Here is a 12,415-nt window from a genome sequence, read left to right as displayed (position 1 = left end):
GCACTAAGAGGACTCGAACCTGAACTTGCTTGCACAGCTCAAGTAAGGGCAGTTTGACCGTATTATAGAAGGCTGTGTTGAGACTACTAGTCTAGCTGCTTGAGCGTGTAAGGTTAAGGTTACTACCGTGCTGCATAACTTAATAGCAGTTTAATAAGTTGGAAGCGAAAATTTATCTCTGACCTAGGTAGATACGTCCTCCGACTACATCTAGTCAATAGTGCAAGCTCACGAGTTATTTCTAGTCAGCTCTAGAGATCCGATATCTTTCATCTTTTAGCCTACGTACTGCGGATTAATTAAATAAAGAATCTTTACCTTTCTTATAGCTGATGCCTTATGAGTTATTCGAGGTCTAACCCCCCTTTTTACTATGAGCAACAGTCCGCTACAACCCCCTCAACAAGCTAATGAATGATCCCCGCATTACATCACCCCCCAATGGGAAGACATCTCAGCATCATACATTACAGAAAATATGTAGATGCACAGTTCCGGAACGTGTAATAGTTCGGTTGACGTCCACTTCGTATTCATGCGCCCGGAAACTCGGCATTTGATGTGGTGTAATGGGCTTAATGCCCTTTGTCATATATAACATCTCTACTTTGAATTTAACAGTAGTTTCTAGAAATTTATATGCCATTTTGGTTTCATATCATAACATTATATATAATATATATATATTAAATATGAAGCTAACTCTCTCCGTCACAATTGGCATCCTTAGCTATGTGGTGGCACAAGCCAACTTCCCAGTAGCACTTAATAGTACGTTCGAGACCTTCGGGGCACGAAATGTTCGTGTCGACACAGGGACATACGGGCCACTAGTAGAGGAATACCACTATTTTTACGATCAATGGCCAATTGGACTCGCAGTGTCTAAGAGCGGGCGAGTTTTCACCTGCTACACGCGAGGGACATACGCGTACACCTTGGGTGAAGTTGTTAATGAGACAGCCGAGGTGGCGTACCCCAACTTGGAGCTGAATACACCCCCTCAGGGACTTTTTACAGTTAGCAACGGTATCATGTTCGGTAGCAACGACGAGAGTCACTTCATCAGCGTGCAAGCTCTGTACGTGACCCCCGACGACACACTCTGGGTGCTTGACACTGGGCGCCCTACTATCACCCAAGAGCAGAAGATCAGCACGCCATACGCCGCACCGGGCGGCCCGAAGCTGGTGGCTATAGACCTGACCACGAATAGCATCAGGAAAACATACACTTTACCTCCGACAGTTCATTATCCAGATTCTTACATGAACGACCTGCGGTTTGACCTTCGGTCCAATGTCACTCAGTCCGGAGGCGGCATCGCGTATATCGTAGACAGCAGTAATGAAGGGAGAACGGGGTTCATCATGATCGACCTTGCGACAGGGGAGAGCTGGAGGCAGTTGAATCAACACCCTAGTACTCAGGTTATAGCTGAAGTCGTTCCCAGTTACAATGGTATTCCATTTTATCTACGCCAACATGGATATCCACTCGGATTCCAAGAAGAAGGCCTCGATGGGGCTGAGTTAGATCAATATGGAGAGTAAGCATATGAACTTGGAGCCGTCGATCACGGCTAACCTTTGAAGGTCATGTACTACTCTGCACTCACTACAGATTATCTATACTCGATAGAGACCCGGTATCTACGGGCAAACCCGAATAGCGACCCGCTCGCTAATAAGAATGCCTTCGACAACGTCAAAAGTTTAGGACAGAGGGGTGGAAACGCCAATGGGTTCACTGGAGACAGTCTCGGCAACGTATATATGCTAATGCCGGAGCATAATGCAATATTTATATACAAGTACGCGTCTATCCAAGTCGATTGATATTTAGGATTGCGCGAACCGCTAACATTTTCAAGCTACACGGCCCGTTTGACAGCACCCTATATCAGAGACCCTCGTATTGTTTGGCCGGACAGTGCTAACGTGGGTTGGGATGGATACCTCTACATTACAATTAACCAGCTGCCGTACCAACCAAACTGGAATAATGGAGTTGATAGAAGAGTATATCCCGGGTTAATATTGCGGTCAAAACTTCCCGATGGTGCCAGCAAGAATACACTGTTGATGTAACCCATGAGCGTAGTTGGTAATTGGGGGTTTATATTTTTATTTATTCATACATTTTCTTCTACTATCCGCGAAGAACGATAACTGTACCCTGATGAAATTAAGGGGTTAGTTTGTGCTTCCGCGTCCTCCCTGTCCGCTCTCTGGACCATGTGTTGGACCCTGACTTGAACCACCACTGGCATTTAATCCTTTCAGTCCTGCGCCGTCTTCATGTTCGGGCAGCTCTGCAGTCTTATCCGCCCGTGCAACGTGAGGGTCCTATTTATGATATTAGCAAGATAATAGGTTAGGTGGCTGATGGGCTTGGCCTACAGTCTCGTTGCCGGCACCGTGGATGATGTTGTGATCGGTCTCAGGCGAGAGATCTTGAGCATTGTGGGCTCGACCGCTTCCGTCTCGAGGCATATTAATTTAGGGGTGTGTGAATATTAGATATGCGTTGTTATTTTGGTTAGTTCGACTTAGTAGTGTAATAATTGCAGAGTCGTCTTGTTTCCTCCTGTCTGAATATAATCAACGAACTTTCACTTGTGTAGCTTGGGCTTGGATATTTAACTTAACAGCGACAATATCTCTGACGTCATCGACATCATGAACCCCTATAGATTTGTATGAGGTCAGGTTTACGTCACGACGAACATGAACGTTGATATTCGTAAATTCTTGTTATTAATACGATTGACGATAAAGATTCTGGGGACTTTTGTTTCGTCTCTAACATGCCACACCTACTGAGTGTAAGTGGCTGTTCAACTATTATAAGATAGAGTGATAAATTATATTAGTCAGCTCAAATGAAGCTATTCAGGGTGTTCTTATCCGGGAGAAGATATTAGAAGACGCTGAGAGAATGAAACTGTATCTCTATGTAACTATAGCTTTTAATTTTATTAACTACATAATAATAGTAAACCGCTTCAACTAGAATACGAATTGCCTAGTGAGTTTATTACGAAACGCTTCTCGGAATGATTGACCCCAAAATGTCCGAGCTGAGACATTCTCTGAGACGAATTGCGCAATTCTTTACGTGCCTCTTCTTTTTTGTTATTGGGTAATCACGCCGAGTTGCGCGCAGGATGACCCCGCATATTGGTAAGCAGTCTCCGTCGATGCCGGTAGAAACCTTAGGTCCGTAGATATAAGTTGAAGTCGTGAGGTCGGAGCAATTATATTTTATTCAAAGTATCATATCTACAGTCTACTACTTAGTCTACCTAGCTTAGTCTACTCCTCTAAACCCCCTTAAGAAGATGGCCACACCAAAGATTAAGTTGTATACGAACCATCGTTGCCCATGTGCGAACGCCCCGTCCAAGTCTCATGGGAAAGGAGCTGATAAATACATTCACTAGGGGCTCACCGAGCGCATATCTCTCTTGCTGAGCTCGGGCTGCCGTTCGAAGAGGAGATCATTGACTTGAGCACCCCCCGCACTGCCGAGTATTTAAAGATCAACCCTCGGGGTTTAGTTCCGACTATCGAGTATAACGGAGAGATCCTCACCGAGTCGGGTATTATCTCCGACTTCTTGGCCGACGCTCACCCTTCTCATCTTATCCCGGTTTCGAATGCCCCTGGTGGAGCCTTGCAACGTGCTAGAATCGCCTTCTTCGTCGATACTTTCATCTCAAAGGTGAACAGTAACTTCTTCAAGGCCTCGTTCGCCAAGACCGACGATGAAATAGAGGGCTTTGTCAAAGAGTACGTCGATGCAGTCGTGAAGGAACTCGAGCCCCTCCTCGCCAATGCCGCACCTTTTTTCAACGGCAGCGACAAGCTTACGCAAGCCGAGGTAACTATTCCCGTTGCTCATATTGTCTGAATCGCACGAGCTAAATCATTCTAGGTTTTGACGGGGAGCTTCATCATACGACTTTTCACACTACCAAAGCATGGCATCCTGCCTGCGCACATACTCACCGATATCTCGACCAAGGCCCCTAACTTCTACAAATGGGGAGAAGCTGTTTCCAAGCATCCTAGCGTGACAGGAATATACAACGAAGAAGACATCGCAAAGAGTACGAAGGAGAGACTAGCTAAGCTACGAGCAGCTTGAGCGTAATCGTTGCAGCGCAACTTCTTAGTAAAAACGTATAATTTAGCATCCGACGATAGGACCTATCCTCTAGTTTATATTTTACATACCACAAGACTCCGCTTGCTTGCTTATATTCTGGCATTTGGTCTCTTCCTAACACTGGTGAACTACCATGTAATACTAAACACTGGTGCGAACTATAAAGCACGTCTATATTATAGGAAGGTAGGGTGATGCCTTATCAGAGATATTTGAGGCTTTGCTGGTCTAGTTGCCTTAGTTGTCTGGGCGAATCTTCAGGGAGACCGCCGTCTAGCACTGTAAGTGAGCCGGGGCTCTTATAACATATATAGGTAACTGGGTACTCAACATGTATATTCGTAGAAAACTTTGGTAAAACGCATTGCAATCTATAAATGTTAAAGCTCAGATACTTTATAGACTAGCGGTGCTTTTATTTTCGATGCCCGACCACCTTTACGTTAGGTAGACAGTTAAGCCATACGGAAGTCTATTGCGGACACGGCGTAACGTGGTAAATCATCTAGCTTGCTAAATTTATATTTCGGACGTTATGTAGCGGAGCAGCACGAGCCCCACGGAGCTGAGAGTAAGAAAGGGTTGAATATCGATAAAAACTGCATATGTGTCCGATCCATCATTCGATCTTTTATATATCTATCTACATAGGTATATATAGATATATATTTCTTACTATATAAAAATCTAGTTAAACAATATACCAAGAAAATGGGTTCATACTTATTTTGAACATGGATTAAGTTAGATTGGCATTCTTGTTGAGGGCTATGCCGGAGTTAATACAATGGCTGGCATAAGTGGTTGACAAGGTCTTATGATTGGATCCTTTAAGGATGAATCCGCCCCAGACTTCGGATACGTTAATATTAACTCGGATGTGTCAATTAGGTGTATGAATAGCAGTTTATTACTTTAGCTAAGACCTAAGCTTTGAACTGTTACCTATGAGCTCTTTATAAGAGTATACGATGTAGTGCTGTTACTACTTTTAAATATATTCATGTACCTAATAGACCCTTGCAACTCCTGTAGCCCCTGCAGCCAATATTTTCGTATTTACAAATGCAAGGCAAGGTAGTTATGCAGAGCTTTAAGGCGAAGCAAAAAGAGGTTAAGCGCCCGCAACCCACTCGAAAATCCTACATACCTACTTCGTACATACTGACATATCCCTCAATCCATGTAAATTGTCCCTCTTTTCCATACTTACCTGACATACCGCTTCTATTAGTATTCATTTTAAGCCGCTCACCAATACCGTACCCACCGACGCGTCTCTGCTGCAGTGCGATAGACTAAAGTCTAAGAGCAATATCTGTTGAGCCTAATCCGCTCTTTTGGAATCATGGGCTCCTTGCTTTCTGATCGCGCGTATATTGGAACACGGTGAAAGGTCTATGTTAGGATATTGGCTGGAAACAGATGGGCCAACCTGAGGCGAGAATACAAAAGTCGGACGCGATGAGCCGCGATTTTGTACATTTAACTTGGAACCCCCATTTGTCGCCCGGTTCCGTGGATTCGGGATCAGACTCCACCGAATATGGACAAGAAGCGACTTTAGAGTCGTTGAGGACAACTAGCAGCGAGCTTATGGTAATACCCGGAGTGATCGGATCGTCCAGTAGTTCGGGACAGACTCCGAAGCCGAAGCCGAAGCCGAAGTCGATAGATTCTAATCGCGGCCATCGTAAACGAACACATGCTCCCGAAGTCTGGGAAACGCATAAGGCGGAGATTGGCCGTCTTTACCTGGACGAGAATAAACGGCTCAAGGATGTGATGGAAATTATGGAGAACCGATGGGGCTTCCGAGCATCGTAAGCTTACGAGTTTCCCTTGATTTTCTTTGTCCATACTAAACCAGCTTTTAAAGTCAAAAGATGTACAAGACGAAGCTCACGCAATGGAAATTCTTCAAGAACAATCGCCAAGTTGACGTAGCAAATCTCCTTTACTTACAGCGTCACCGTCTGGCCATCGGCAAAGAGAGTACTTTCCGTAGAAATGGTAAATTAATCGACGTAGAGGCGTATATGAGGAGAAGAGGGGTCAGCGCGTTCGATCTCGTCGAAGTGGCGGACTCGGGCGACTTGCCACCAACTGTAAGATGCCGGACACCGCCTTTAATCCCGAGGCTCCTGGACTCCCCTGGCGACCTCTGTATCAAGGAGAGATTCTTCCAATGGACATCTCAGAAATTCATCAAGCCCCGCCCAATAGAAACCGACTATCTGAAGAAGCTGGACGCCCATCATACGAGTAATGCCCTCGTTTCTGTCCAGCTGCTGACCCACGGATGTTGGCTCTTCTCAAAAGGCCGTAATCAGGAGGGTGGTTGGTTCTGTCGGGGCGCTTTTGCCCTTCTACACCATATTCTCGAAACATCTGCGTCCCTATCCTTCTTCGAAATGATGATGGCGATCCGGAGGTATCCGAACGCAGAGATTATGAGGGAACTTTGGAGCTATCTCTCGCGGTACGCTGCCGCTATCGATGGGGTGAACCAACCGCTGCATCGGGTATTGGTGTCTTTCGCCAGGTTTTCACAGCAGCACAGTTTAGAACATAATGTCAACGTATTAGACTGGGCCCTGCAGTGGGCCTCGGGTAGGTTTAATAGCTCGTTCGACGGTAAACCATTTGACTACACCCTACTGAAGCCGTGGGATCTCGGACCTATATGGGATTCATATCACCGGTACTACTTATGCCTGAACCATTGGGAAGTTGATAAGATACCAACGGCAACCCTACCAAATCTAGACAAGTTTCAGGATCCTTCAAACTTGAGAGCAGACTTACTACTTATCTTTGGAAATCAATGTAGTTGGCGCGATGATAGACTCCCAAAAGTCGCGTTGGAAGTTCTAGAGCAGAACCAGTCGTCTCCTAAGCCTTCGGACTACCTCGAATTTGTCGGCGAGTACTGTATGGCCCGTTATAGCAAGGCGCGGTCTGATGGGGACGATCCTACGACGAGCGTCAACCATAAACTAGCGAGGGAATACCTTGAGTCGGCAGCTAATCTCCAAGGGAAAGCTTGGCCCCCTGGAAAGAATTATTACGAAACCCTAACACTTCTCGAAAGCTGGTATCAAGAGGCCAGCGACTACGAATCTGCAGACTCCACTCGAAGAAAACGCGATCATGATTGCACAAATATATTCAACTCACTATCCAGATAGGCAATCTAAATACTATGGAAGCTATTTACTGGGTAGCATTGGATATCTCGTCCTTCCGGGATTTCATCCGGCAGCATTGTTTCTTGCCAAGCCAAGATGCGATATATGCTCTCTTTTTATATTTAGAAACCTCACACGAATGATGACATTAGCTAAATAAGAACAGCCCTTGAAGAACAAAGAGATTATCGTGGAGATGCGGTTTCTCAGATTACTATGTAGCTAGGATATAAAATGTGATGTGCCGTGGCACACTACACGTTATGTGATTGGTTTGGGTTTATAGCTTGCCTACATTAATAACAATCAATGAACTATACTAGTCACGTCCCATCCGGCATGATATAGCCATGCCTCTTGTTCTATACGTGGTTGACCAACCTACTCTGTTTATACCGCCAAGTTCTATTCCAGACCTAGAGACTCTCCGTGCAGCCACAAATATCCATATGGCCTCGGCCCCTCTCGTCCGTCGTGTAGCTAGGGTTAACGCTAACTCCAAAATGAGGTTGCAATTAATTAGCCGGCAATACTACACCACCCATGGCTGTGATCGTGTGGGGAAAGGGGGGCGATCAGCCCCAAGAGGTCTGCTGAACGCTGGGGTAACAGAAGATCGCTTAACATATATGGCTACGTGTGCTAGAACAGGTATGAGTGCCCATGACGGCAAATCCAGACCACGAGTTAATATGCGGATTCCTTGCTCTAAGTGTCTGGGGTTGTCATCATGCATAGAGGATGCCATGGGTGCTTACTTCTTAAGTTGAGATATCTGACCAACGTCTGGCCGGGCGGGCAGATTCTCAAACATAATACCTTCCTTACTCACACGACTTGCAATTTCTTCGCCCATCGTCAAAATGTCGACAGACCAAGAAAATGCCCTAGGGGTCAAGGACCACTGGAAAGCAATAATTGCGATGACCCTAGTGTCTCTAAGTTCCTTCCAAGTGAGTTACTACACAGTCCTTGGTGGTTTCTGATCTCTACAGCCGCTGTCCTCCAGTCAAGATGTACTGACACCTTTTGTGGTAGTATGGACTCGATTTCGGCATTATTGGCGGTCTTCAAGCCATGGTACCATTTTTAAAGGTAATTCAGTCATTCCCAAACGAACAAGTAGTATCTCACGCTTTACTTTCAAGGTGTTTGGGCAGGAAGACCAGTCAATTCCACTCGGATGGAATATTCCATCCGATAGACAACAGCTTATTGCGTCTTTGATGGTCCTCGGCGCCTTTGTGTCTTCTTCGTCTGCTGGGTTTACTGCAAAGTATATCGGCCGAAAGTTATCTCTATGGATAGCATGCATTGGTGTTTTTGCATCTACTGCTCTCATGCAAGCTACTACAAACATAGGGGGTCTATACGCGGGAAGGCTGATACTTGGCCTTGCTAATGGGCTGCTGATGACACATTCACAACTTTATGGTACGTCAAACAATCTTGTTTCTTGCATTTTATATTCATTTTATGTGTGTACTAACTGGGGCGATAGTAAGCGATTCATTTGGTTCTCTTCATCTTGGAATAGCCTAAATACGCGACGAGGTGGGGAAGGACGTTATGAGGATCGTATAGGAATAAAAAAGAAAAAGAAAAAAGAAGAAGACCCTACGAACCAGGAGAAGAATAGACATGGTTGGATGTTTCGAAAAGCGAAGCTTTATGCATATATCTTCCTATTGTAGAAGCTAACATGTAGTAGATCCAGGTATGCAGACGCATACATCGCTGACAACTACCACAAGTAACTTACACCTCAGTACAGGAAAGTGTTCCCAGTCGTTACAGAGGATTGGGCATATCGTTCCTCACATATTGGGTTTCATTCGGTAAGAACCCGTATCTTGCAAGCACCGACTATATGAGTCGTACCCTTCCTAACTTGCCTAGGATCCCTTATTGGGACTATCGTAGATAACTTTACAGCCAAGATCGCAACCAAGAACGCCTACATCATCCCTTTAGGTATTGTCCACATTATTCCTGGGATCTTGTTTATCGGACTTTTCTTCATCCCCGAATCGCCCCGTTGGTTGGCCGCGAAAGGGCTATTTGATGAAGCCGAACGGTCCTTACATCGGTTACGGCCCGAAGGATGGTCTGTTTCGCAAGAAATGACAGATATGAAGACGACTCTGGAGGCAGAGGCCAGACTACAGTCGGGCATTGGATACGTAGACCTCGTCAGGAACCCCATCGACCGCCGCAGGACAATCGTCGCCATACTTGCTCTCACAAGTCAAGCAGCATCAGGTGCAATGTTTGTCATATGTTCGTGCATATAATTGCTCCTAGTCCCTAGTATGTACCTAAACTAACATAGACAGCCTACGGAACTTACTTTTTCGAGATGGCGAACGTAGGGAACGCCTTCGAGAACTCATGCATCCTCACCGGAGTTGGGGTGGCCGCCCTAGGAGCTACTGCCATCTTGATTACCAAGTTCGGACGTCGACGACTAATGATGATTTCAGGTTTTATTTTCTGCGGGATTTCTCAGCTTGTCATAGCTATAGTGTACACGGTCCATCCCAACACAGAAAGCTCCGGAAAAGCTCTCGTTGGCATGAGTGTTCTCTACATAGTCGCTTACAACTCTATGGTCGCACCTTATGCATGGTTATCTGGAGGCGAGCTCTCTTCGCAGCGTCTACGCTCGCACACGTTTGGTCTAGCTACAGGTGTTGGGTTCTTCTTTGCTGTGAGTCCTCCAGAGTCTTCATCCAAGGACCGAAACTAATTACATACACACAGTGGCTTACTAGTATGTCTTGATGCTTTATAAATATTAGGCATGCGTGATGTTTAATACTAACTCGGCGTAGCTTTCACAGCGCCGTATTTCATTAATCCCGATTCCCTAAACTGGGGACCGAAATATGGCTATATCTGGACTGGTTCATGTGCCGTTGCCGGAATCTGGATCTTCTTCTTCCTGCCCGAAGCAAAGGATCGTACATTGGAAGAGATAGACGAAATGGTAGGCCTTTAAAGTAGCATGAAAATAGAGGGGTTTGCTAACTATCGTGAAATAGTTCGAAGCTCAGGTTCCGGCACGAAAGTTTCGCAAATATCGTTGCACGGGAAAGCATGCAGCCCTTGGCGAGAAGACCCAAACGGAATACATCGAGGAGGGGGTTAGTAATAATAAATAAGATCCTTGGGTAGGTAACTTTTATACCGTGGCTACATGCGGAATTGGTCAGTTATTCAACGGTTTAAATCAACCGACGGCGACTTCGATATACATACACCAATTACATACATCACATAACCACGTATAAAGAAAGGACCTAGGCTTCAATACCAAACTTGGCGTGGTAGAATTTCACCATTCATTAAAGAGACATACAGATGTAAGTGGTGAATGCGAGTATAAGTTATGACGAATCGTTCAGATAGATAGATACCTACCTGCCTCCTAAGTACCTAGCTTAAGCATGCAAATCCATAGTCTATGCCGCAAGAAGTTCCTTAACAATAGTGTCATATGTTTCCTCGGCATTCTTCTCCGCGTCAAAGTCAAAAATCCATTCTTGTCTCGGGAATTGGATTATCTCGGGGTTCTTCTTGACCTTCTCCCAGTCCGTCTTGTGCCACATATCTCGCGTACTCTCGCCGGTCTTCTGGGTCTGGCGGACACGATCGTATCTTATCTTCTCGTGTGCCTTGACAGAGGTCGGGACGTTTTCCTTACCGCCTCGTCGCAGACACACAGCGATAACTACGCCGTCTTCGAGCGCCTGAGTTGCTCCCTGGGCACTCGTAGGGAGGAATGGATGCGCCGAATCTCCTAAAAGTAGGATCCGTCCAGAAGGGCTGACCCAGGTAGGCAAAGGATCCCGATATACCAACTTCCAATCAACAAGCGTATCCTCGGGTGTTTTCGAGACGATTCGAGTACACAGAGGATCCCAGCCTTTCAATGCCTCTTTAACTTCCGAGAGCTTCCCTGGGAAACTCCACGACTCGTCAATGTCATGCTCGTCCGGATGAGTTAGCACCCAGCAGCAGTCGGAGCCGTTCTTAATAGTGCTGAACAAAAAGTGCATGTCCGGTCCGATCCACCCGTTGAAAGTATCGCCGTTATTACAGAACTGGGCAGTCTCCAGGTCGGCGAGCATGTCCTTATTTGGAAACCTGCACTTTCTTAGCTATTATCCTACGTATTAAATAGCGATTTGCTCTTACCATGATCGCCAAACAGCATATCCACTACTTTTTGGCTTATCTTCATAGCCCAGCACGGACTTTCGTGCCTTAGAGCGTACTCCATCTGACGCGATGACTACGTCGGCGGCGATCTTTCTACACGGTTAGCTGACCATAATGACGAAAAGTTAGTTTACTAGGCTTACTGACTCTTCTACCATCTTCGAGCACGATACCTGATTTTTTCTCGTCTTCAAAGTAAGTCTGGATCTTGTGTCCTAAGTGAATTGGTATTTTGAGATCGTCTCTGGCGTAGTTAAAGACTACTTCGTGTAACTCGCCCCTGTGGCCGTTAAAATTTGGCGCATCCTCAGCATATTGAGGTGTCTTCTGGTTAATAACAATCTCGCCGGTGTCATATTTATGAATATTGAAACCGTACTTCCTCAGGTCGATACTCAGGGGCCTCATTCGTTGGACTACTTCGCCATTTGACCAACGATAGAAAATTCTCCCCGCATTTGGCCCAAACGAGATGATATCTCCAAGCGTCTTGAGCTCTGGGAATGCCTCGTATATCTCGACATCGTGTCCCTGACGGTGACACTCTATCGCCGCTCCTAGGCCACCAAATCCTAAAAAATTCGAGGTTAGAGAGATCGCTAGTCGGATGCTCGCTTCGGAGGGTTCGTAAAATTTGCATATATTACATACCAGCCCCAACCACTATTACTTTTATATCCGTCTTGGGTCGCTCTGCTGCTTCATTGGTATGGCCGTTAGTTGTCATCTCGATAACCAATGCACAGAGGAATCTTCTTGTAGCAGAATCCAGGACGCCAAAGTTGCGACTGGATAATCAAACTATTTTAGATGTATGATGACGGCCG

At 45.7% G+C, this 12,415-nt stretch overlaps 6 protein-coding genes across 6 annotated transcripts; 4 read left to right on the top strand and 2 right to left on the bottom strand.

Moving 5' to 3' along the window:
* Positions 1 to 692: 692 nt before the first annotated feature.
* Positions 693 to 2,090, top strand: F4813DRAFT_383073 (major royal jelly protein-domain-containing protein; the record flags this gene model as incomplete). Its single annotated transcript, XM_049245897.1, has 3 exons — positions 693 to 1,549; positions 1,673 to 1,813; positions 1,874 to 2,090. 3 exons carry the CDS (start codon positions 693 to 695, stop codon positions 2,088 to 2,090), a joined length of 1,215 nt encoding a protein of 404 aa, XP_049095769.1.
* A 105-nt stretch (positions 2,091 to 2,195) lies between these two features.
* F4813DRAFT_393387 (uncharacterized protein) lies at positions 2,196 to 2,495 on the bottom strand (the record flags this gene model as incomplete). Its single annotated transcript, XM_049247418.1, has 2 exons — positions 2,196 to 2,348; positions 2,403 to 2,495. 2 exons carry the CDS (start codon positions 2,493 to 2,495, stop codon positions 2,196 to 2,198), a joined length of 246 nt encoding a protein of 81 aa, XP_049095768.1.
* Positions 2,496 to 2,983: 488 nt separating this feature from the next.
* F4813DRAFT_373518 (glutathione S-transferase domain-containing protein) lies at positions 2,984 to 4,850 on the top strand. The gene is made up of 3 exons (XM_049244822.1): positions 2,984 to 3,389; positions 3,446 to 3,885; positions 3,940 to 4,850. Exons 1-3 carry the CDS (start codon positions 3,344 to 3,346, stop codon positions 4,150 to 4,152), a joined length of 699 nt encoding a protein of 232 aa, XP_049095767.1. The 5' UTR covers positions 2,984 to 3,343; the 3' UTR covers positions 4,153 to 4,850.
* Positions 4,851 to 5,239: 389 nt separating this feature from the next.
* F4813DRAFT_373516 (uncharacterized protein) lies at positions 5,240 to 7,982 on the top strand. The gene is made up of 2 exons (XM_049244821.1): positions 5,240 to 5,996; positions 6,053 to 7,982. Exons 1-2 carry the CDS (start codon positions 5,599 to 5,601, stop codon positions 7,362 to 7,364), a joined length of 1,710 nt encoding a protein of 569 aa, XP_049095766.1. The 5' UTR covers positions 5,240 to 5,598; the 3' UTR covers positions 7,365 to 7,982.
* On the top strand, positions 7,728 to 10,678 carry F4813DRAFT_246369 (putative maltose permease). Its single transcript, XM_049240083.1, has 9 exons — positions 7,728 to 8,317; positions 8,403 to 8,459; positions 8,513 to 8,798; positions 9,134 to 9,202; positions 9,264 to 9,644; positions 9,701 to 10,074; positions 10,128 to 10,137; positions 10,199 to 10,353; positions 10,409 to 10,678. Exons 1-9 carry the CDS (start codon positions 8,228 to 8,230, stop codon positions 10,526 to 10,528), a joined length of 1,542 nt encoding a protein of 513 aa, XP_049095765.1. The 5' UTR covers positions 7,728 to 8,227; the 3' UTR covers positions 10,529 to 10,678.
* Positions 10,679 to 10,828: 150 nt separating this feature from the next.
* Positions 10,829 to 12,315, bottom strand: F4813DRAFT_383070 (FAD/NAD(P)-binding domain-containing protein; the record flags this gene model as incomplete). The annotated part of the gene is made up of 4 exons (XM_049245896.1): positions 10,829 to 11,513; positions 11,565 to 11,677; positions 11,736 to 12,160; positions 12,240 to 12,315. The coding sequence occupies 4 exons, from the start codon at positions 12,313 to 12,315 to the stop codon at positions 10,829 to 10,831; spliced, it is 1,299 nt and encodes a 432-aa protein (XP_049095764.1).
* Positions 12,316 to 12,415: the final 100 nt, after the last annotated feature.

The sequence above is a fragment of the Daldinia decipiens genome, assembly GCF_022478715.1.
Source record: "Daldinia decipiens strain CBS 113046 unplaced genomic scaffold F4813scaffold_43, whole genome shotgun sequence".
In the NCBI taxonomy this organism is placed as follows: domain Eukaryota; kingdom Fungi; phylum Ascomycota; class Sordariomycetes; order Xylariales; family Hypoxylaceae; genus Daldinia; species Daldinia decipiens.
The sequence above is the reverse complement of the archived record's forward strand: the minus strand, read 5'-3'. Positions and strand labels throughout refer to the sequence as shown.